General features: G+C 42.3%; 2 protein-coding genes across 2 annotated transcripts in view; one reads left to right on the top strand and one right to left on the bottom strand.

Moving 5' to 3' along the window:
* WDR70 (WD repeat domain 70) overlaps positions 1 to 10415 on the bottom strand; it is a 114706-nt gene extending 104291 nt beyond the window's left edge. Inside the window, exons 1-5 of the mRNA XM_035100358.2 lie at positions 10289 to 10415; positions 10138 to 10200; positions 8306 to 8389; positions 6456 to 6564; positions 4703 to 4880 (exon numbers count right to left, since the gene is read on the bottom strand). Of these exons, the coding sequence (XP_034956249.2) occupies positions 4703 to 4880; positions 6456 to 6564; positions 8306 to 8389; positions 10138 to 10200; positions 10289 to 10313 (459 nt within the window). The 5' untranslated portion in view covers positions 10314 to 10415. The remainder of the gene's footprint in view (positions 1 to 4702; positions 4881 to 6455; positions 6565 to 8305; positions 8390 to 10137; positions 10201 to 10288) is intronic.
* Positions 10416 to 11363: 948 nt separating this feature from the next.
* The window catches only part of NUP155 (nucleoporin 155), a 35028-nt gene continuing 21178 nt past the window's right edge, over positions 11364 to 25213 (top strand). Inside the window, exons 1-14 of the mRNA XM_035100644.2 lie at positions 11364 to 11607; positions 15283 to 15420; positions 17048 to 17144; positions 17323 to 17393; positions 17763 to 17855; positions 19368 to 19534; positions 20334 to 20439; positions 20850 to 20923; positions 21477 to 21568; positions 21692 to 21789; positions 22734 to 22886; positions 23035 to 23135; positions 23956 to 24126; positions 24642 to 24752. Coding sequence (XP_034956535.1) covers positions 11469 to 11607; positions 15283 to 15420; positions 17048 to 17144; positions 17323 to 17393; positions 17763 to 17855; positions 19368 to 19534; positions 20334 to 20439; positions 20850 to 20923; positions 21477 to 21568; positions 21692 to 21789; positions 22734 to 22886; positions 23035 to 23135; positions 23956 to 24126; positions 24642 to 24752 — 1611 coding nt within the window. The 5' untranslated portion in view covers positions 11364 to 11468. The remainder of the gene's footprint in view (positions 11608 to 15282; positions 15421 to 17047; positions 17145 to 17322; positions 17394 to 17762; positions 17856 to 19367; positions 19535 to 20333; positions 20440 to 20849; positions 20924 to 21476; positions 21569 to 21691; positions 21790 to 22733; positions 22887 to 23034; positions 23136 to 23955; positions 24127 to 24641; positions 24753 to 25213) is intronic.

Here is a 25213-nt window from a genome sequence, read left to right on the forward strand (position 1 = left end):
CAAATATCCAAGGAAGCTGAATGTTGAAATATTCAGGGCAGATAAAAGTTAACATACTGTAGTTAAAACTCTGGAACTTGCTCCTACAAGCAGTAGTGATGGCCACCAACTTGGATTGCTTTAAAAAAATGGATTAGATAGATTCATGGAATATAATTCTATCAGGGGTTACCATCCATGATGGCCATGTTTTTCATCCACAGCTGGATGAGGTATGCCTCTGAGTACCAGTTGTTGGGGAGCACAAGTGGGGAGACTGCTATGGCACTCATGTCCTGCATGGGTATCTGGTTGGCCACTGTGGGAACAGGATGCTGGACTAGATGGACCATGGCCTGATCCAGCAGGGCGTTTCTTCCGCTGAAATGATAAAGTGCTTGAACTTCACTTGGAGAAAGGAATATGGACTGCAAGATGGCTCAACATCTGCCCTTGAGCTCCGCAGCATCAGGCTGAAGGTAGCTTCTAGTCTACCCTCCTTGAGTATCTTCTGCAGTCTAGGAAGAGCTCCTTCCTAGGCTCCTCCTTGGTTTTGTACCCACTCTGAGGTACAACCTTTGGAGTGGCTCAACCTGGAGTACTACCAAACAATCTACCTGTTATGTCCTGTTCACTCACCACCATCGCTTCCCTGTTCAGTGAAAATCCTAGTATTCCACTCAAGTCCTACTTCCAAATCGCTCCACGTTCCCAGAGTAACATGTTTTCAATAAATGATTGCAGGTTTATTCAACTTCAAAGCCACAGCAAACAGCAAATGCCACCCTGGACAAATGCCAGCTTTGTCCTCAATGCTTCTTTCAATCTCTCTGCAGTATATTAAATGAAACGTATATGTAAAAATCACACCTAGGATACACATTCCACTGCACTGTGCATTTTTGTGCAAGTCAGCTATGTGGGTACTTAAAATAACACTTCGGGTAAAATAATTGTGCAGGCATTACAGCTTTAACACTAATAATAATGAATGAAGTGAAACTGATATAATTCTTAATAGTAGTTTGTTTAGAGCTGTAGTATAGAGTCAGCCCTAGCACACAGCCCCAATGCTGCAAGCAACTTATTGCAACCTAGCCTACTGAATGCAGAGCAAAATTCCTCAGAAACAGACAGCCTGAAACGCATTCGCGTGCCAGCCTTACAATAAGAAAGTGCCTTTTTTCTGAACAACAGAAAACAGGAATTGATCTGATTATTGTAGGGTCAAAATGGCACAGCTGATTGTAAACAGACGTAGAACTCCTTTTTCACTAAACTCCTGAAAAAATCATACGGATGAGACAACTGCAATGACAACATGGGTCAATCTGAATCTGTTTTGGAGACGGAAAGGAAAATGTTGAGTGACAAACCATTCAACCTTGTTCTCACGGAGATTAATGTTGATGATATTCTGTAACAATAGTAGTAATAAATCTTTTACCTGAATCTAGTGAAGAATAAAACCTGCATAAGTTCTTTCTTCTTTGCCAATCTACTAATTTATAATCTCCCTGCCTTATTATACTTGATGTGTTTGTCAGTCTCTCTTTCTCCGTTTTGTGTCATGGTTTTAGACAGACAGCTAGAAAGCCACCTACACTTCTAACACGGAAATACAATTTTTTTTTTAAAAAAAGACTAAAAAATAAATGAACACCCTTGCCAAAAGACCTGCTGCTCTTTACCCACATAGCCAGCCTGTCCCACTAACTCCTGCCCACATCACAACCAAATGACAGTCACAGCCTTCATTTTTAGTTCCAATTTCGGCACATTTCCCATATTTGAGCACTGAAAAACTGAAAACACTCCATGCAAAGGTTATGAAACTAATTTGTTAGCCCAAAGCAAAAATGAAGAAAACTAGTTTAGTGACTGTTAATACAGGCAGTGCTTTCTTTTCTGGGGGGGTCGCAGGGGCACACATACCCCTAAACATTTTGCGAATCTAAGTTTGGCCTCATTGAAGGGCAGTATTTCAATATGAGTAGGAAAATGAGAAAATCAGCCCCGAGTGCTCACTGGAAGGACAGATCCTGAAGCTGAGGCTCCAATACTTTGGCCACCTCATGAGAAGGTGGCCAAACAACAACAATACACAACTACTTTCAAGTATTAAAAATACAGTAAATGAATGGCTATCCCTTTAAGACTTCATTGCATTCAAACATTTTTTTTCTATAATACCTACACAGTAAAACAACATACCATCAATAAATCTTCACAAATGGTATTTCCAAAAATGAAGCAAAAATGTTAAATAGCACTAACATTTAAAATTGTCACTCAGAATACCCGTCGGGGGTTAAATTGAAAGGTTTACATATGATTCAATCAAGTAACAGCCTCATAAAAGTGATGTTTAAAAAATGAATCTTAACTTTATGACTGCTGTGTTCCTTTGGGGAAAGCAATTTGGTATGATTTGTGAAAGGAAGTTAAACATGTTACTTTTCGCTTATAAGGTTTTTGTATTCCTTTTTTTTAAAGGTGCACATATTACATTATACAGCTGTGAATGATGGCTGCAGACATTTACCCATATCTTAAAGAGTGCTCAAAAATTCTGTTCATGTGAGAATGTTCAATGAATTACAATCCAGGAGAGGGAGAAACAAAGGAAAAGGAAATCAGTTGAATCCACCTATAAACAATGTATGTGTGTTAAAGTACTGTATTAGAGAACAGCTGCAAAACTAACAAATTCTTGCACGTTTAAGGTCCCTTCAACTGAGGATCAAACAGTATTAAAATAATGCTCAACAAAAGGAAACCTGCTTTTCTAAGGAAACTCCAAAGATAGGAAGCAAAACTTCTCTTCTTTCAAATGTGATCACCTAACAGTGAGTAGCTAGCATAAATCTACCTAACACTTAAAACCATTGGTCTTTAAAGAAGCAAACACTTGTTGAATTATGGAAACATCCATATGAACCACTACATGGAAATAAAAGGGAACAAATTAAGAGTCCAAAACAATAACCACAAACAATTAACAGTTTGAGAAACTTTACAATATGAAACTGTGGTGAACTCCTACATCCCAAAATAGATCAACAGCACCACCTAGAGCAGGGAGGGGAACCTGTGCCCTGCCATATGTTCCTGAACTACAACTCCCATCAACCCTGACCACTGATCATGCTGGCTGGAGCTGACTCCCAACAGTCTCATTTTCCCATAAGTTTAGTATGAAGTACAATTCCCAGGTGATTATCTCCTTTGTAAATCAGATGACCAAACAGGCTCTGCAAGAGACTTCTCTCTCAGGCTTTTTTTTTTGCAAGGGATTCTGCAATCTAAGACTACTACAGCTTTTCCCAGTTTCTGGACAACAAATCCCAATGGTTAGGAATGAAGGGAGTTGTGGTCCCCAGATGTTTAGAGGGCACAAGGTTGGGGGATGCTGCTGTGCTATTTGAAATTCTTTGTATGATTTTGTGCCTTCCTTTCTCTTCTCGTCTTTCTGCTATGTCAAAACTCATTTGTCAAACAAACTATCTTCACACACGTGGTTTAGATGGCTTTAAAAAATTACATCTCTAGTATTTGTCACTAAAATTTTCCCGCTCCGCTGGGAATCTTAGGTTTAGCGCTATTAAAGCATTGACCAGTTCTAAATGGCACAGCTCAAAAAGGATATTGTAGAGTTGGAAACGGTGGTGAAGAGAAAGCAACATTATCAGGCGACTGAAATGACTCCCCTATAAGGAAGGTTACAATATTTGAGACTATAAATTTCTTAGAAAGATTAAGTGCAACAGATGCATGGTTTCAAAAAAGCAAACAGGAAGCAGTTTTTCTCCTTCGTCTGTAATGCTAAAACCCAGGATCAAGTTGAATTGTGGGATAATAAAGATACACAAAAGGAGGTTCTTCACACACTGCAGTGGTAAACAATGAAATTCATTGCCAACAGTTGTGGTGATGGCCACCAAGTCATTGACAGCTTTAAAATACCATTAGACAAATTCAGGAAGGTTACAAATACTAGCTATGCTGGCTTATAATGCTGCTTTGAGGACTGAAGCAATGTGCCTCTGAATATCAGTTGCTGGCTAATAATACCCTGCTTTTGGGTTTCCCATAGCACTCCCCAGTGTCTGGTCACACAGAACATTACAAAGAAATAATTCTGTGTGCACAAAACAGGCATCTATAGACGGCTTGCCACTGACATTCTGTACAAAGGCAAAGGGGTGTATCCATCCCATTTTATGCAGGGTTGTTGGCATTCATCTGCCTCGAGAGACAATGGAGTGTGCCTCCAGGGGTGAAGTCAAACCGCAGCACCAAGGTGACCTCCCTGGGGTGCAAGCAGGGTATGGAGGGTAGACCCACTGAAATTAATGGAGCAAAGTCAATCATGTCCATTAATTTCAATGGGTGCACTCAAAGTAGAACTTAGTTGGCTACAGCCCAAAGGGAGGTATTCTATTGATGAGTATCATCAGTGCAAGGATTTCCACTCATGCAATGGACTCCCCTCCGCCCCACAGGTGATCCAGATGCATATTGTCACTCTGACATGGATTTCTCATTGACGGTCACTTGCTCTCTTGGCCTAACCTACCTCACAGGGTTGCTGTGTCTGTAAAGCAGGTGGGAGGGGAGAACGCTCTGAGCAACCTGGGAAGAGGGCCAGAATAGAAGTGCCATCAATCAACACTAAAACAGAAGACGACACAGCAGAAACGCCGAGAGAATAAAAACTGACCTCATCTTCTTCCAGGGTGTTGTCCTCGTCATCCTCATCATCACTGCCCTTATATCCAGGAGGCAGCGGAGGGCCAATGAGTTCATCATCGGAATCTTCCACTGACCCTTGGGGTGGCAAAGGGGGGCCAATTGGTTCTTCATCTGAGCTGTCTTCACTTTCACTACCAGATGAATCCCTAGGCGAACAAAAATATGAGATGTATAGTGGCAGGGGTCATTTTCATAGCACCTGCCTCTGTGTGCTCATTGCTGAAGTCCCCAGCCTACCCTTTTCTCCTCGACACATTTGCCTACGTGGTGCCACAGATTGGTGAACGGAGGACACCGTGTCTGGCAGCCAGTGCAGAGTGGGCGAGAAAGATAGGAATGTAGGAAACTGCCTTATATGGAATCAGAGCATTTGTCTGTGAAGCTCAGTATCGTCTATACCAGGGGTGGACAACTCCCAAGAGACTGCGATCTACTCACAGAGTTAAAAAACTGGCAGTGATCTACCCCCTTTTTTGGAGTTCAGGTCAAAGTTGTTGAGTTTTTTAAGGAAGGCGGAAGGCCCATTTTGAGGGGGTTCAGGTCAAACTTGTTGAGTTTTTTCAGGGAGGAGGTAAAATGTTGAGCTTTTTTTAGGGGAGCCACAGTTGTTCAGCTTCTTTGGGGGAAGCCAGTGATCTACCAGTGATCTACTGCAGACTTCCAGTGATCTACTGGTAGATCATGATCTACCTGTTGGACATGCCTGGTCTATACCAATATTCTTCAACGTTGGGTGCCCAGATGTTGTTAGATATCCTGTATGAAACCCTGGAGAGCCACTGCCAGTTTGTGTAGACCAGTGTTCTTTAACCTTAAGTGGCCAGCTAACCTTAAGATGACTGAGGATGATGGGAACTACAGTCCAACATCATGTGAGCACTGAAAGTTGAAGAACACTGGTCAAAGCTAACTAGCAGTGCCTCTCCAGGGTTTCAGGCAGGAAATGTTTCTCAGTCCTACCTGGAAATGCTGGGGATTGCTTCTGCATGCAAAGCAGGTGCTCTACCCTGAGCTATGACCCTTCTCGCAAGATGTGTGATCATCTCCTTCTGCCTTGGTGGCAGTAGCCCCTGGCCTCAATCCTGCGAGTAGCAGAGTATGAACCAAAATGGCTGCAAATGTGGGGAAAGAGCTTCTGAGTCCTAGCTTTCCAGCCAGCACCTTTTCAGCAAGGAAGAGAACGGTGCCAGCATGTGGTACTCTTAGCAATGCCCTGTCTGAGAAATGCAGTTGTCAGACAGGCATATATCGGGTGAGGTGGTCCCTTAGATCAGTGGTCCTCAACCTTGGGCCTCCAGATGTTTTGAGACTACAAGGCCAAAAACATCTGGAGGCCCAAGGTTGAGGACCACTGCCTTAGATAACCTGGATTCAAGTTGCTCAAGGCTTTAAATGCTAAAGCAAAGCTTTGACCATGCATAGGTTTGCACTGTTGACATTTGCACTTATTGGAGCTTATTTCCTAGTAAGCGTGCATAAAGATTGCAGCCTTTTTCTATCACTGCTGGCAACAGCTACTGCTGCCTGCCCAGAGAATGTCCAGGCATAAGAAACACTGGAAAATCAAAGACCAAACTGTTCTTGAAAAGTGTGCCAGCTAACTCCAAACATTGATTGTTAAGTAATATGGTTTACAGTGCGGTGCCATCTTGCATGAAAAAGTGCCTCTCATTCTACCAGAAAAAGATACAGAGTCACATGTTTCCATTATATCTACTTACTTAGAAGATGTTTTCACTACTGGGCGTAAGGATGCGGCTGAAGACTCAATACCTTCACATTGGCTTTCAAGTTCTTTTTCTTTCTCAGCTGCCTTTTTCTCACGCTCTTCTGAATAAATAAAGTACAAAGGAGAAATTTGGTGCCTGCTCTGAAGCCTTCATTTTGGTTTTAAGATGTCTGGAATGATGATAATTCAAATCATTAAAAAAAAACCAAACCTGTAACACTGAAGATCAAACAGCCATAGACTAACATGTCCTAGTTTTCATGCTATCTGCTGATATAAGGCAGTGATGGCAAACCTTTGGCCCTCCAGATGTTGCTGGACTTCATCTTCCATCATCCCTGGTCATTGGCCATGGTGGGTATGGCTTAAAGGAGATTTTTAACAGCATTGGAGGGCCACAGGTTGCCCACCCCTCCCTGTAAAGGTAAGCTTCACAGGAAAAGAAAACAGAGCCTTTCAAGTTTCTGGGCAAGATCCAACATCATAACAGATGTAATAGGGCCTCCCATTCCTCTCCTCCCCGCCCCCCGAAGCCATCTGTCCATTTCCTCATCCATTTCAGAGGGGGCTCATGAACGGCTGCAGGGGGAAGGAAAGGAAAGTCAGTTTATACAAGTGAGATGTACAAGTGGTATGCCATAGTTTGGTATCTCTCTCCTACCTTTTGCAGTGAGATTTTCTACTTAGAAAGTCTATTAATTAAATCAGCTACCTTTCATTTTCTGAACCAGGCTATAGTAAAACCAACCTCTCCAGAGAACTGAGAGGCTTTAAGTTTGCCTGGAAAATAAAAAAAATGTCAAGTTATTTAGTCTATTCCTTAACTGGGGAACTTGCCAAAGATTTTGCACCTTTTAGGATGTTTTTATTTCAGCTCCTTTCTGGTAGCTAAAGCCAAGGCAGACTGAGGAAATGGTTACTACCCCCCTTTTAAAAAATACACTCTTCTGTTAAGCATGTGGTTTAAGAGATGTGCCCAACTGTCCATTATTTTACATAAAACAGCCACAGAAAGTGTGGAGGGGAGCTCAATCTGGAGCTTAACCCTTACATTGTTTTCCCACTGGGAAAAAAAAATCACATCCTGAAGCCCTGAGACTACTGTCTGTAAAAGGAGGAAAGTAAGCAGCTGTGAGCATGGGCTTGATGTACTTTTACGCTGGGCTCACAAAAATGAGTGCAATTGAGATGCTCTGGCCTCTGCCAACAGCTAAAAGAACATGGCTGCTAGATCTTTCCCCAAAGATTTCCACTGACAGCTGGTGCAGCTGGAGGAGGAGAAAAGTTCCAGGACCCAGGAACCAAAGTCCCTCTAACTTCCAGGCACTGCCCCAGAGAAACTACCTTCCATGCCTTTTTACTTTGCAGCACCTCTTTAAGAAGCAGGCACTTAACACGAAGCTGCCTATAAAAAGCATTACTTTACAGGTGCCTTTTTGGAACATTTATTTGTGGTAAGGGTTGCTTTGGTCTGTGCTGTTGTTGTTGTTAAAGAGATTTTAAGCTATTTTTAAATGATCTTAATGTTGTGTTTTAATGTTGTAAACTGCCCTGAGACCTTAAGGTGAAAGGTGGGTAATAAATAAATAAATAATGTTTGCCGTGCCATTTTTACGCATTCAATGTTTACCGTGCCATTTTTATTCGGTCACCCCCCAAACCATTTTAAATTGCCTTACGTTGTGAACTATTAACAAAGCTATTAACATTTAAGGAAAACTGCCAGAAGGTGCTCTGGGCTACAAATCAAACGAATGAAGGGCAAATCAAACCATTGATATAGAATCATAGAGTTGGAAGAGACCACAACAGGCATACAGTATATGAAATAGCCTCTCTCACCCAGGATCTTCCTACTTCTTTCCACAGCAGTTCTTCGAGTTTGTTCAAACATTGCATTGAAGTCAAATGTTCGAGCTTTCTTTCCTAAGTGATGAGGGAAAGAATAAGAAAGTGATTTCATAAGAGTTTAGCTTACATGAAAGTGGGGGGGGGGGGAGTATTCCTGAGAAATTTATAAAAATACAAATGAAAGCATGAAAATCAGTGAGAACTGAATGCCTTGACATGATAAAACATTTGTACCGGTATGCAACAACTGACTCTTAAGTACACAAGAGTCCTGTTGTTAAGACCAAAGTACCATCTAGTCCAACATCTTGTTTCCAACCAGATGCCTCCCATAAGTCTACAAGCTGTGTATAGAGAGCATTATAAGCTGTGTATAAGCTTACTACACTTTTGCAATAGTATTTTAATGATCAAACATTTTGGGTGGAATTGAACCTAGTGTTAAGTGAAGTATATGTGCATAGAACAAGGCCTGCTCATGCAACAGGCCATTTCCCCACTTCTCACCCCTCCATATGCCACCTAAACCTGTTCTGGGGGTTCCCTATACCTGGAAATGTCGATAAAGTAAAATGCCCCCCCCACACCTCAACTGAGCAGCTCCCACCATTGTCTTCAAAATGGCACATAGATTACAGAAAACGTACATGCACACACTGTATATACAATTCTTAGTTTTATTTGTTGTGGCCACACATATAAGAGGAACATTCAGAGGAAGCAGAAGAACATTCTGGGAAGAAGGACCTGGATGAACAGTTTGTCTTGTCTCCATCAGTAAGAAACCTTGTGGTACTAAAAAGTAGCCATGGTGACATTTGCCAGGACACTAGGCATTAACTATATATATATATATATATTGGCCAGCACCTGCTCCAGCACAAACTGAGAGGTGGAACACTCTAGTTTGGAATAAGCTTTAGAAACATTATATAGTTCCGTACAACTACAGGTTGTAAAAACATAGAATTGTAGGGTCCAGCCTCCAGCAATGCAGGAATCACCTCCAAAGGATCCCTGACAGATCCATCCAACCTCTGTTTAAAATCCTCCGACGAAGTGGAGTCCACCACCTTCTGAGATACACACCCTCACCTCAGGATAAGAGCAGGCATTCAACTGCTGACACTGTGCAGGGTTTCACAGGCAATTCAGCAATGTTCCTGGACTTCTCTGAAGCTCAGCAGAAGCTCAGAAGGTCAAGGGCAAGATGTTGACCCTCGGCAAAAGTGAGGTGGTGACAGTACGCAGCTGGTGACATCTGGACGTCTGAAAGCTTGCACCACCCTCCATGTGCCTTGTGCAGAATTGCAACCTCAGAGTTGTAGACCCATATGGATGTGGGAGAAACGTAGGAAATTGCCTTATACCAAGGTTTCCCTACCTCAGTATTTCCCTTGCTAACAGGCAGTGGCTCTCCAGGGGATACTACTAAACTTAACTGCACTCTCTGACCTGACTGCATTTTCAGGCACCCTTGATCCTCGTACAAAGGGAGGTGCAGTATATAAATCAGTGCTTCCCAACATTTCTTTTGGCCATGCCCCACCTAAGCATCTCTAAAATCCTGGTGGTTCCCCCCTCCCCCCGTGACATATAATTCTTATTACTGTATTCGAAAAGTGAACTATTGACGTGGAGGAAGCCTAAAGGGCCATTAACTGTTAATAACTCATTCTCGAATTGCCCCCCTTAAAAATCAAATTGCCCCACGTTGGGAATCACGGATATAAATGATGATGATGGTGGTGGTGATGATAACTAGACTGAACCTGGGACCCTCTGAAGGCAAAGCTCTGCCTCAAGGAAAGCCTCTCACTCACCGAAGCCTGAGAAGCCCATCGTAGCTGCCAGCTCCGGGTCGGGTCCTGCCACCGGCTCGGCATCTGCGAAGAAAGAAGAGCGCTCAGTGCTTCCTTCTCCTACCCAAGACCGGTAGATCCTTTGGGAAGCCTGGCAGGGCCAACTACTCACCGTTCTCTGCTCCTACCTGCTCCATCCCGAGAGCGACCCGCACTTCCCTTCTCCAGGAACCACAACACAGGGCGCCACAGGAAGTGGCTGCTGAGTGAGAGGAAGCCACTTCCGCTCGATGGCTGCGAGAGTGAGACCCCTGGTGGTCGGAGGGAGGAATAACTATGCCCAAGACTTGCGGGGTTGATAATCGAACTACTGCTTAGTTTCAGTTTCAGGGTTACAAACAACCCTGCTATATTTCGTTTGCATATGTTTATTTATTTTGGAGGGTAGTATATAGAATAACAAAAATGTATTAAGCTGTGCAGGTATTTTTGGATCTGTAACTGTTACTGCAGAAGGTGGCGAAAGCAATACGTAACGTCGAGTAACAGAAGAACAAATAACTATTTACCCCGCACGCAAGACCCACTTCCCCAAAATAAAAGTATTCTTTTGTTAGCAATCCACCACGCACAAGGATGCAACCCTATTTGACAGCGCAATTCAGTGAGGCTTACCTAGGATTTACTTGTTGGTGGGCATAAGATCGCGCTTCATGCCTGCAACGTTATTCAGTGATGTGCATTTATTTGGCAGCGAGCCTCGCAGAAATTCAAAAACTACATAAATCTACATTTGTTTTAGCCTACCCAAAGGCTCAGGGCGTTACATCAAACCGCAGCATAGACTCGGGGGTGGGGGGAGAACCCCAGAAAGACCACGCAAAGTCGAACACCTGTCGTGTTTGCAATCCTATGCAGTAACGCCACGCTTTCTCGGCTGGATTTCTGAATGAACACACGGATATGAATGGGCTAGTAAGCCCCCCCCCCCCCGGGAATCAGTTACTGTACATTTTCTCCTGAATAAACGAAATCGTTTCCTCGCGTTAATTTTACGCAGAATGCTTATTTCTCTACGGTCGCTTTCTCACTCGTGAGAGAGATTCCCCACCGCACCAAAAAAAAAAAAACCCCACACCATATCGGAAGCTAGGAAGTGTGCGTACGAGGATCACTCTAACCCTTTTCTTCCTATCTCTACGGTTCCCGTCTTCGTGTCTCCCGCGGCCGCGCGGGGGATGCCGGGATTGGGCGCGCGGGCGCGACGGAGCGCAGTTCTGGCCTTGCTTCGACTCTGAGGGGCTTGGGTTCGACGTCGTCGTCGCCGCCGCCTTCTCCACCTCCGCCTCGCCATGCCGGTCGCTCTCAGCCCGGCGGCCGCTCCGGCCTTGCAGGAGGCGCTGGAGAATGCGGGGCGCATCATCGACCGGCAGATCCAAGAAGACCGCTGCTACCCAGACCTCTCGGAGCTGCTGGCGGTGCCGGCGCCTAGTAAGCCGCGCGTGAGGGGGCGGGAAAGGCTCCACCAGAGGGGGGGGGGGGGTCCTCTGCCGCCGCCGCCTCCCTTGGCGGGTCTCTCTCTCTCTCTCTCTCTCTCTCTCACACACACACACACACACAGAGAGAGACATTTTCTGCCCTCCCCCTTTACGGTCTCCCGTGTGCGCTGCCAGTCTCAATGCCAGGCTTCCACCCCCCCCACTTCACCCCACACCCCCTGGTGCCCTCCAGAAGTTGCAGGGCTGGCGGGAACTGTAGGCACTGTGCAGTGGTACCTTGGAAGTCAGTTCCAAAACCAAAGCGTTCCAAAACCAAGGCACGCTTTCCCATAGAAAGTAATGCAAAATGGATCGATCTGTTCCAGACTTTTTAAAAACAACCCCTAAAACAGCAATTCAACATGAATTTGTCACACAATCAATCAATCAGTAGCTGAACTGGGTTCCACACAGTCATAGAAGTGGAAGAGACCACAAGGGCCATCCAGTCCAACCCCCTGCCAAGCAGGAAACACCATCAAAGCATTCTTGACATATGGCTGTCAAGCCTCTGCTTAAAGACCTCCAAAGAAGGAGACTCCACCACACTCCTTGGCAGCAAATTCCACAGTCACAAAACCAAAACCAAAAGAGCCACAAAAACAAAAACGTAAAATAAATAGCAAAAACAAACCTCTGCATAACACTCAAAACGGAAGTGTGGCACTCAAAACAGAGAATGTTCGGCTTCCGAAGAAAGTTTGAGAACCGGAACACTTACTTCCGGGTTTGCAGTGTTTAGGTTCCAAGTTGTTCGAGTACCAAGGCATTTGAGAACCAAGGTACCACTGTACCATTATTATTATTATTATTATTATTATTATTATTAATACTGCACCCAGCTAGGAGCTAAATGGCACCTTAAAGCTAGGTTATGTTTTTTTCATAACAAGAATACAAAGCTGAACATGAATGAACTGCAGCTCGAATATTATGTTCATTTTTCACATGGTCTAGTCCAGGGGTCCCCAGACTTACCGCGCGGCGGGCCGGTGCCCGCTGCGCCGACCGCACGGTGGGCCGGAGGGTAGGGGAGTGCGCGCCCGTGCGCATGCGCACACGCACACGGGCGGGAAAAAAATCGCCGAAAATCGCTTGTGCGCATGCGTATGGGCCTCCCCCGACCCGGAAGTGCACCAGAAATGACCTCTTCCGGGTCGGGAGAGGCCCATACGCATGCGCACAAGCGATTTTCGGTGATTTTTTGCCGATTTTTTGGATCGTCGCTGCGCCGCGCGCTGTGAGAGCGGGCGGCGGCAGCGGGCGGCGGGGGTCGTCGCGGGCCGGATTGGAAGGCCGATTGGGCCGCATCCGGCCCGGGGGCCGTAGTTTGGGGACCCCTGGTCTAGTCCTTCCCCTGCCCACCCCATTAATATTCTTTAGAGGGTCTCTTCTCCAGTCTTTAGAGAATAGCTGGAAGTGGGGAGGCAGAAAAAGGTCCTCCTTTCCTTCCACTCTGCAGTTTCAATCTGAAATCTTACTAGGTGCAGCACGGTGACCAAAGCTCAGAAACTGCTGGCGCTAATGGCATTCCCTGTTGTGAAATGCGCCCAGAACAAGTGGGAGTTTCGAACACTGCTGTAGCCTACACATCTGGAGGGCGTCGGGTTGGGGGAGGCTGTTCAATGCCGTGGCAGTACCTTCCAGTGGTTAGTGGCCAACTGGCCATGCAAGCCTGCCAGAAGTAAGCTTCCCTTTCAAGATGATGGTGGGGGGGATAAGGGTGTAGGTTCATGACTTTGCTGAGCCACCTGTTTAGTGAAGGAATTTGTTAGCTGTTCCCTTTGAGATGGACAAATGCCAATGGAGGCTTGCAGCATTCGTAAGTTGCTTTGGGTTTCCTTGTGCGAGATAAAGTGGCCAACAAATTCAGTAAGTAATAGTAACATTTAAAACAAGTTAAAATAGTATTTTTAAAATTGTATACTGCTCCTCATCTGAAGAACTCAGCGAGGTTCACAACATAAAAACACAACATACAGGATAAAAATAAGAACAACAACAACAAAAAACAGTCTCATAACACCGCCTCCCACAGCCACATTTAAAAGGACATAGAATGTTAATCAGCCCAAGGGCTGGTTGAAGAAGAATGTTTTTGCCTGGCACTTATGCAGTAGTAGAATACTGTCATAACAGCAATGGTGAAAGCATTGCAAATCAGTGTCATCACCACTTCCAAAGTAATACTGTGGCTCTGATTCTTCCTGAAGAGTTGGGCCTAAAATAAGGTGGTGGGGCCTTCTGCTCCATCCTGCGACTCTTTGGGTACCTGGAAATTAACCCAGGAATGATGGAAATGTTGTTAGTAAGGAAGAGTGCTGTATATAGCCAGGTATATAGTAAAGCCCTTCAGCAGCTTTGGATTGTACATGGGGAAGTGGTCTATTTGAACAAACAGATCAGAGTCTGTTGCACAAACTAGACTACAGTAATATTCTCTAGATAGGGCTATAGTAATATGCTTTAGAGTTCAAACTTAAGGTAGTGACATTTAAAGCCATAAAACGTTTGCGGCCATGTAATTTGGAGGGCCACCTGCATCCGTGTGAACTTGCCCAGGCAAGCCTCATAGGCACTACTCTCTTTTCTACTGCCAAGAACATAGATTGATGGGTACCAAGGACAGGTCCCTTTCATTGTTGGCCCCACATCCTGGCCTCGTCATTGGTGGCTTTTAAGCAGATTTTAATATACAGTATTTAGTCCACTTAGCTTTGTATTGATGGGATCCTTTGTTGCTATGTTTTACTTGCTGCTATTTTAATTCATTGTGCTGGCAATAAACCCTGGTTAATCTCTAATGTCTAGTGCTAATCATTTTGTACTTCTTGCAAGCTGGGGTTCACACCAAATGTTATAATGCCATTACCAGGTACATTTGTTCCATACTGGTTATATACATATGAATGTATGGCCAACTAGGTTATTTTGGGGACAGGTGCTTTGTCTTTAATAGCTTAAGATTCTACAAAAATCTGCCTCCCTTCATCCCCCAATATTCCACTTATGGTATATACAATGAAACCATTATCTTGCTGTACCTTATGTTATTCAACTGCCATCTTCTGATGTGTTCCTTTTATAAGACTAATCTTGGGGCACTTCGCTTCTTTTTCCCTTGCTCCCAGAAAGACTTAGCCTTTAGGTTCACATAGATTAGTTGAGCAGTACTCTCTAGAATTCATGTTTCTAGTGATCAGATTCCCTCCCCCCAACTTTAAACACATTCTAATACATTTGAAATAGTTGCCAATACTTTTGGAATTAATGTCTCATTTGTAAACCAAATATTTGTAGTGTTAACAAGCAAAACTAGATCACTTTGTGTATCCTGAGTTTTGTATTGTGATCTGCAACTCCACATGTCAATTAATTTATCTTAACAGTTTATGAGACTGGTAGCTATTAATAGTATATCTTGCAAAGTTGCTTTAATTTTTTAAAATTCAGAGTTGTATGAGCATTAATTGATTCCTAGGTTTATAGAAAAAAGCACTTGCTTTTCCTATACTGAGGGGGGGGAAGTCTCTAGGGGTTAAATAAAATATTCAATTAAAGTGAAAATATCCAAGCATTTTTGTTTGTTTCTATTACTTCTAATTATTTTACTTTTTCACATTTGCAGGTAGCCCCACTGTTTCTGGGATGTCAGATATGGATTATCCATTACAAGGACCTGGATTTCTTTCAATTCCCAATCTTCCAGAAATAAGTTCAATTCGGAGAGTTCCTCTGCCCCCTGAACTGGTTGAGCAATTTGGACGTATCCTAATTATAACACAAGTTAAAGGCACATTAAATCTTGTGAGATGAAGGATATGGGGGCTAAAGGATGGACTTTAGGCTGCTGGCTGATGCCTATTCATTCCAGCCTTCTGTCCATTTGACAGGGATCATCTCTGTTGGTTGCTGTTTTGTTCTCCCCCACCCATCTACACTTTCTCCCTTTCTCTTCCTCATATTGCACCTCTGCTGTTGTCTCTGATTCTATTACACGTAGCTGCTCCTGCCTAGACACTAGTACAGTAACAGCAGTTAAATGATCATTGGATGTGTGGCTGTTTTGTGTTCTAAAGTAGTCTCTTTTTTAAAGAACCCCAATCCTTAGTTTCCAATGTCCCTTTTCCCCCTTCAGCATCAAAAGAGGTTGCAATAGCAGCAGACCAAAAAGCACAGCATAGTGAGGTACTGGAGCAGTAAAGAGTGGATGGGAGCCAACCCCTTGCTCCAAAGGTGTTGCCTTTTCACACTTTGCCCTCCATCCATTCTCAGCCTTTCATTTATGGCAGAAGTAGTGAAGCTGTGGCCTTTCCGATGTAGTTGGGTTCAAGCTCCTGTCAGCCCCAGCCACCATGGCCAACAGCCAGGAGTGATAGGAATTGTACTTCAGCAACATCGTGGAAGGCCACAGGTTCCCCACCTGTGATTTGTACTGTGCTGGGGCTTCCAGGCATGATGAAAGAAAGGACAGAAATGGAATAGAACATGGCTTTTGTGCACACAAATGATTATTAGGAAACATTTGCATAATAATCAGTATGGCATTCTGCTGTTGAAACTTAATTTTATTGCTTGGAACTTAATTATTTCAGTGTTTTAAACAGCAATAAAAATGCTTGGTACTACAGTGGTACCTTTACTTACGGACATGATCCGTTCCGGGGTGCCATTCACACCCCAAAAAGTCTGTAAGTAGAGTGCTGCTTCTGCATGTGCACATGACACAATAGAGCACTCTGCGCATAGCTTGCAGAGTGCGCATGCATGAAGCACGTAGAACGCTTTGTGCGTGCACGTGCGGTGAAACCTGGAAGTATACACTTCCGGGTTTGCTGCATTCGCAACCCGAAAATCCGCAACATGAACCTAATGCAACTAGAGATATGACTGTACTTCAGACTGTTTAGTGTCATGTAAAAGAACCTCCATTTATTCTGTTTAACATTCTCTCTATCCATCCCTTGATTGCTAAATGTAAATTAAACGTAAAAAAGAAATCAAGGCTCCTAGTCATACTATCGCCAAGCTTGAAATAAATTCATTCTTTCTCTGTGGAGAGACATTCACATAGCTGCCAAGTTATCCCTTATTTTAAGGGATTTTCCCTTATGCTGAATAGGCTCCCTCGCGAGAAAAGGGAAAACTTGGCAGCTATGGACATTCATGTTCTTTTATGTTCATACAAATCAAGATTCAGGAGTTTTATCAACTGAACATTTGCGTAATAAAATAATTGTTATGTATGTTGTGATTTTACATTTATAATACTGAGCTGTGGAATTCTACACTTATCCCGATCCTCCTTCCTCTTCCCTAATTGCAAACTTAACGTAATGCAGAATTGCATGTCTTGCCTTGGTGCATTTTATCCTTAAATCTGGATACTTCAGATATGCAATGCAATTGTATGATGGGAGTGTTTCCTGAGATTAGCAGGGCCTGGCTGACCATTGACAGTGACATTTTTATGTGGCAGTATGAAGATGGGTATGTAAGATAAATAATTTATATCTATATCTAAGTTTTGGGGTATGGTAATCTCACAATTGGTTAATAAGAAGAAAAGGTTTGTGTAAGTAACGGATTGCTGCTCTTAACAATTTCATTCACTGTTTGAGAAATTAAGTACTCAATGTTTTCATGTAACCTTTTCTGTTCATTGCAGTGGGGACCTCGCTTATTTTGATGGCCTTAGTGAAACCATCCTTGCTGTGGGACTAGTGAAACCGAAAGCAGGTAATTGGCTGTGGACAAATTACACTTGGGAAAAATCGTTTTATCTTTATCCTGAGAACAAGCTTTCATTTGTTTGCTTTGTTGGTGTCTGTTCTATCTTACATACTGGGCCTTTTGAATATTATCATGCTGTGCGCATATTGCCCCAAAGATAAATGTTGCATAAATATACCTTCTATTTTTGAGGTTTCATTGCTGAAATTACTGTAGGATTGGGAAAATAGCAGTTAAAAGACTTGAAATGATATTTCCTGACTGACAGGAATTAGTACATATACCTCTTCACTCTCCTAGATCTTGATTATGTTATTTAGAGGTGGTTTCCCCTCCTTATATTGACAAGTTGTCTTCTGCTTTCTTTACTCACAGGAGTCTTTCAACCACATATACGGCACCTGCTCGTTTTGGCTACTCCTGTGGATATAGTCATTCTAGGACTAAGCTATGCAACCTTGCAAGGAGGTAATTGTATATTCACATGCTTGCTTTCATGAAGAGATAGGGAAAGAAATTTGGAGGAACTTGCTGCTACCAGCTGGTGACTGTTTAATGCAACTGGCTCTTTTTAGATTCAGCTTGCTACCTTACCAACACAAGTGCCTGGCTAGCCACAACTTGATCGTTGGTGGAGCTGAGGGAATGAGGCTGTTCGGTGGCATTAGAATGAAATAATGGCCAATTAAGCTTTTAAAGGGGGCCCCACCTGAACTATACATATAAAACAGTATCATACCACTTTAAATAGTCATTGCTTCCCCCAAAGTATCATGGGAAATGTAATTTGTTAAGGAAGCTGAGAGTTATGAGACCCCTGTTCCTCTCACAGAGCTGCAACTTCCAGAGTGGATTCTCATTCAAGCCCTCTTCCCAGGGAACTCTGGGAAATGTAGTCCCGTGAGTGGAATAGGGATCTTCTAGCGCAGGCTTCCTCAACCTCAGCCCTCCAGATGTTTTGAAACTACAATTCCCCTCATCCCTGACCACTAGTCCTGCTAGTTAGGGATCATGGGAGTTGTAGGCCAAAAACATCTGGAGGGTCAGGGTTGAAGAAGCCTGTTCTAGCAACTCTCAGCACCTTTAACAAAATGCAGTTCCCAACATGCCTTGGAGGAAACTATGACTGTTTAAAGTGGTGTGTTACTGCTTTAAACACTTAGTGTAGATGGGGCCTGAGAGTAAATAAGTTTTAGGTTGAGATAAGTCTCCATGTTAAAACACACACATATACATGCTCAAGATAACGTGTTGTTTTTAGAAAATTTACTACTTTGAGGTATCTGGAGTGTATATTTTTGATTGTTGTTGTGGTTGTTTAGTCGTTTAGTCGTGTCCGACTCTTCGTGACCCCATGGACCAGAGCACGCCAGGCACTCCTGTCTTGCACTGCCTCCCGCAGTTTGGTCAAACTCATGTTCGTAGCTTCGAGAACACTGTCCAGCCATCTCGTCCTCTGTCGTCCCCTTCTCCTAGTGCCCTCAATCTTTCCCAACATCAGGGTCTTTTCCAAGGATTCTTCTCTCCTCATGAGGTGGCCAAAGTATTGGAGCCTCAGCTTCAGGATCTGTCCTTCCAGTGAGCACTCAGGGCTGATTTCCTTAAGAATGGATAGGTTTGATCTTCTTGCAGTCCATGGGACTCTCAAGAGTCTCCTCCAGCACCATAATTCAATTATACTATTTTTGATAGTATAAATAGGAAAAGAATTGGCATTGTGAATTAAGCATGTTTGATTACTGAGGTGAAATGAAATTTTAACTCTTAAGAACTGTGTTTTTCAACATAAGAGAGTTTTGGCTCAATCTTACTTATCCTGAAGATTTAGGGTTGGCGCCTTAGTAGCAAACCTATCAACTTTTAGATAATAGCAATTAAGAGTTCATGATATACAAACTCAATAGTAGGTCTTCCTTATTACTTGAAATCATTTTAGTTGAAGTATTCAACAAATAAAATAACATATATTTTTAAAATCAGGTTCTGGATCCCTCAATGATAGCATGTCTGGTGGAATGCAACTTCTTCCAGACCCGCTATACTCACTGCCTACTGATAACACCTATCTGCTGACAATAACTTCTTCTGAAAATGGGCGTATCTTCTTGGCTGGCAAAGATGGCTGTTTGTATGAAATTGCTTACCAGGCAAGTGAAATCTGCTAGAGATGGTTACTGGGGGATGGATGGAAAGTACATTGTTCTTAATGCCTCACTTCTTCCTCTTCTATATTGCTTCAATTATTTGAAAGAGAGTACTATAGTAAGTTTCTTAGTGCATAAATGTTAGTCTGGAACTCCTGATAACTTAATAAATATTCTTGTTCATTGCAAAGGATGTACTGAATCTGAGTCATCTTCAATGATCTTAAGAATCCTAGCAAAGAACCATTTGATGTTTAAGTATTTTTGTTACAATGACAGACCATAACTCAATACTGTTGAGTTTATTCTATGGCTTGCATCAAAGAGGCCACAAAATGGCTAGTTCTCAAAAGACCAAGCTTCCAAAATCTTGAATTCTTCCAGCAATCAAAAGGTCAAATCTCATACCTGCTTCATCAACACACATGTGCTTAGAGCTGGCACATCAACACATGTGCTAGTGAATCTGATGTAATGTTATGTAGGCTTACACTGTGGTATAAAGCAGATTTGCTGTTGTCCTTATATAAGATTGGGGTCCAGTCAAAGCAAGAGAAAAATATGGAGTAATAAACTCTTGAGGATTTGGAATTTTTATGGGAGTATAAAATGACTTCACTTTTAAAATACCAACTGCAGATTCTGGAGGAGGGCACACTGTTCATCTGCACTGATCTGAGGGCCAGGACTAGTTAGGCTGCATAATAATGTTGGGAATTCATTGATAACTAGGGTGGTCAATTAAAATATTCTATGGGTTTGCATAATTATCTAATTCTAGTGTTGTTGGGTTTTTTTGTAGGCTGAGGCTGGCTGGTTTAGCCAGCGTTGTAGGAAGATCAACCATTCAAAGAGCACTCTTTCTTTCCTTGTTCCATCATTGCTCCAGTTCACATTCTCAGAAGATGGTAAGTGATGTAAAATCCATGTTTAAAATACCAATGTTAAAATCCAGATGTATTTGTGTTTGATAATATGTTACAAATGTCTGGCACCCCTCGCTCACTTAAATGTTTCATTTACACGAATGAATCAATAGGTTGATTTCTTTCAAGATTCATGCTACTAAATTACTGCCTTTTATTGCTAAATCAGTTTAACCAATAAAATACAATACAAACATGCTCCTAAGACACTCTGGTAATTCTGCTAGTCTTAAGTTTGAAATTTATTATTTGAAGTGCTTAGGTAAGAAAAAAAATGTTTTGATTGTCCTCTGATATCTTCAGGACATTATGAATAAAAGTCTCTATTTCTCAATACCAAATGTTGACAGACTTTAAGCAGTTGGTTCTGGGTTTTTATTCTCAAATTGCAGATCCCATTGTTCAAATTGCCATTGACAACTCCCGAAACATCTTATACACACGCTCTGAAAAAGGTGTGATACAGGTATGCCTTTTGATACATTCTGTTTCCTCAGTTATTCACATTGCTAACTTCATTACATTGATGGGAACTTATCATATAACACAGTTTTCTAATCCAGCCTTGCAAATACATTTTTCAGCGGGTAGTTGCCTACCATCTGCTGTACTTTGCGCACTTATTCTTTGTCTCACCCACCCAACATAAAGTTATCCTCTTCCTTTTAGCTATCAGTCCTGTGTCTGCTGATAGCAACTTTCATGCAGGACTGTTTCCTGTTCACTATGCAAATGTGCAACGAGTTCCTTCACTGCATCCTTTCACCTCCCCTGTTTGTTACCATGTGGCTTTGCACTATCCAAGCTTATTCCAACATCCCACCTGCATTCAATAAAAGAAGGTTCTCTTGTGTTTCTGTCCAATGAACTACTCACCTTGGAATGCAGTGCAGCTGCCATCTTTCATTTCAGAACTAACTTGCCTCCTGACGTATTTGCGGTAGAGAATAATTGCAGAAGAGAATAATGCTAAGTGAATTCATAGTAAATCCACTAAAAGCAATATAATTATATTACAGGTTTATGATTTAGGTCCAGATGGTCAAGGGATGGTGAGGGTTGCTTCTGTTTCCCAGAATGCTATTGTGGCTGCAGCTGGAAAGATTGCCAGGTAAAATATGTACATTAAGGTATTATGCTTGAGGAGCTGACTTTAATCTCTTATTACATCTCTTATTAGATCATTTTGCTTACATGGTAAAAAGATCTTGCTGATATCTTGGTTTTCTTTTAGGACCATAGACCGTTCTGTGTTTAAGCCTATCATTCAGATAGCAGTGATTGAAAATTCTGAATCCATTGATTGCCAGTTATTGGCAATCACTCATGCAGGTAAGAATTCAGTATCCTTTTCTATAATGCTAAGTACCATGATTGTGCCCTGGTTCAAAAACTTACTGGGTGGCAAGCCTGCTCACATGGTGAATGACCAGGTACGTGTCCCTCCCCTCTGTTCTATATAATGTAACGTCAGGAACATAACGTGCTACATAGGGCAGGCACTGCATGCGGTGGCCTCTATGTAGAATAGCTTGATTTGTGCAGTCATTTCTTTGCAACTTTTGAAGGTGGAAGAAGGGTATTTTTGTGTAATGTCTGTGTAAAGTGCATGGTAGAAGGGAGGCATGGATAACCTGTTGGTGGGGAAGTGGGTAGTATCACAACCCAGTTAGTATCTGCACCCAGTCTAGAATCTGAACTGGCCTAGAGAGTGGAGTGCCTGCAAAAAGTAAGAAACTAACTAGCTTCAGGGTACTGAAAGGAAGAAGATAGGCAAAGAAGGGAGCCAATAGGGTATAGAATCATGTCATCATAGTATCCTAGTAATCCTAAAGGGACTGTGGGGTCAAGAAGCAGTGGGTGAAGAGGAATTAAAATGTGTGGATCAATTAGAAATAACCAGGTTTCTATTATCATTCATACCATTACCTTTAAATGGGGAAAATGAAGCAGTCTGTGTTGTTGCTATTCAATAGTTCTGTATATGAACAGAATACGTCAGACACATTAATGCTGCGATCCAAAACTGTTAACTGGAAGCAACCCCATTCAATTCGATGGGACTAATTTTGAAGTAGACACAGTGCTTTTCAGGGGGTACTGAAGGTTATGCCGTACAGCACTTCTTTTTTGTTGTTAAAAAGTGTGGCACTTACTGAAACAACTTCATGGTTTCTAGAAAAAAAGCACTGAGTAGACATGTATGGGATTGTACTGCAACCCTTTTATGAAATATGTTTATACTATTAATGGAGTATCTCGTGCTTTTTTCTTAGGTGTACGGATGTATTTTAGTACATGCCCATTCAAGCATCCTTTTTCCCGTCCTTCAACATTAACGTTGGTTCACATCCGCCTGCCTCCAGGATTTTCTGCTGCTTCTAATGTGGAAAAGCCTTCAAAGGTGCATCAAGCTCTTTACAGCAAAGGTAATTTCTGGAAATGAGTTTTTATCAGTAATTTAAAAGTCCTTTGTCCAATTTAGGCTATTTTGTTCTATAGAAAGTGATGAATTGTAAGATTCGATTTTAGGTATCAGATTCATCATTGCTTAATAAATTATTATTATATTTTCAGGTGTTCTGCTAATGGCTGCTTCAGAAAATGAGGATAATGATATATTGTGGTGTGTTAATCATGATTCTTTTCCTTTCCAAAAGCCAATGATGGAAACACAGGTAATTCTTTATATTTTGCTGGGTTATTTTGAAAGTAATAGCTGTTGTGAGAGATGTTAGTTTTGTCTACCTAGATTTCTTTAATCCCTCTCTTCATAAATCTGTGTAAGAGTTCCAAAGTTTTCTACTTCTAATACTTCCCCTTTTGACACCTTTCTGATATTGGCTTAAAATTATTGTTGGGGGGGGGAATGCAGCCATAGATTTAGTTGCAAGGTGGGAAGTACATCCTGATCCAGGGACGTGTGGGTGGCGCTGTGATCTAAACCATAGAGCCTAGGACTTGCTGATCGGAAGGTTAGCATTTCGAATCCGCACAACGAAGTGAGCTGCCGTTGCTCTGTCCCAGCTCCTGCCAGCCTAGCAGTTCGAAAGCATGCCAGTGCAAGTAGATAAATAGTTAGCACTGTGGCAGGAAGGTAAACAGTGTTTCTGTGTGCTCTGGTTTCTGTCACGGTGTTCCGTTGCGGTTTAGTCATGCTGGCCACATGATCCAGAAAGCTGTCTGTGGACAAACACCGGCTCCCTCAGCCTGAAAGCGAGATGAGCACCACAACCCCATAGTCGCCTTTGACTGGACTTAACTGTCCAGGGGACCTTTACCTTACCTTTACCTTTTTACATCCTGATCCAGCTATGGTACAATAATACTGCAGAGGCTGTGAAGGATAGAATTATAATTGGCAGCTGGAAAGATAGGAGGACTACCAGCTTCCTCAGCTGCAGGCAGAGGTTCAGTAGAAATTGTTATAGCTGAAGCATATGATTGGAAAGCAAGTTACTCTTTTATAATTTTTTACTCTTTACTTTCTTATTTCAGACAAAGACACATGTGGATGGACATTCTTGGGCTCTTTCTGCAATAGATGATCACAAAGCTCAGAAAATAGTAACACCTTTGAATAAAGATCTAATTCCCATAACTGACTATCCTGTAGTTGTACAACAGCATATGCTACCGCCAAAGAAATTTGTTCTCCTTTCGGCACAGGTTTGTAGTACAATTGCTTGCTTAAAATAAAATAAAAATAGAGAAAGAGGAGGAAGATGAAACTGAACCTCAGATGACATTTTCAGAAGCGCTTAATCTCTTTTTAGAATAGTATGTAGCACAAATGGCTATGTTTATTACCTAGTTATGAAAAGGTGTGAGATACAGCTCTAATATCATGTTGTTTCAATATCTCTGAAACTAGGCTCTAGGATTACCAGTATATTTTACCTCAAATAAAGTCATGGGAGAAGAATTCCCCCCCCAAGCCATTTACTGTGTCTTAAATATTGTTCTTCGTTGTATATTATAGCTGCTTGGCCAAGGACTTTCTGGACAGCCTGGAAAATGCCACTTCTTCACAAACCATTCTCAATTTTTGTAAAATATAATTATTAATGACTTTCCTTATAGGGCTGTCACAAAGATGAACAAGGTATAAGAAGTGTAAATTATTTTGGCCAGTAAAAATGCTATAGAAATCACCATTTTTAAAAAATGTTCTCTTTCTTTAGGGGAGTTTTATGTTTCATAAACTCAGACCAGTAGATCAGCTGCGACATCTTTTTGTGTGCAATGCAGGAGGTGATGGAGAAGAGATTGAAAGATTTTTCAAACTGCACCCGGTGAGAATTTACGTTTTCCTTACCGGTACTATATTAGGCCAAAGATAGAACTAGGGGTTCAACATGCTACCTTCAGCAGTGGGGAGCTCATAAGCAGGTAATGATAGTGACCGTGATCCCTTGCTGGCTATCAATTTAGGTGTCTCTCAGTGGCTAATAGTTATCCTCCATTATGTTTTTGTTTGTTTGTTTGTTTTGACGCTGTCTTGGTTAGTGGCCATCATCCTATTTTATCTTAATAGATTCTGTAAGTGTGTTATTAATTGTGTTGGACAAGTAAGGCAGTTAAAATTGTACCTGTTCAGCATGCTCTTCCACTATGGTGATGACTTCTAGATATATACCGAACATCTGGTAGCAACACCAAGTTACTGGCTGCAATGATTTACACCCTTATATGGGCCCCGTTGGAGTCAGTAGGACTTCCTTCTAAATAAGCAAGTTACCCTTTAGTACCCTTG

This window comes from Zootoca vivipara, chromosome 11 (assembly GCF_963506605.1).
Source record: "Zootoca vivipara chromosome 11, rZooViv1.1, whole genome shotgun sequence".
Classification (NCBI taxonomy): Eukaryota; Metazoa; Chordata; class Lepidosauria; order Squamata; family Lacertidae; genus Zootoca; species Zootoca vivipara.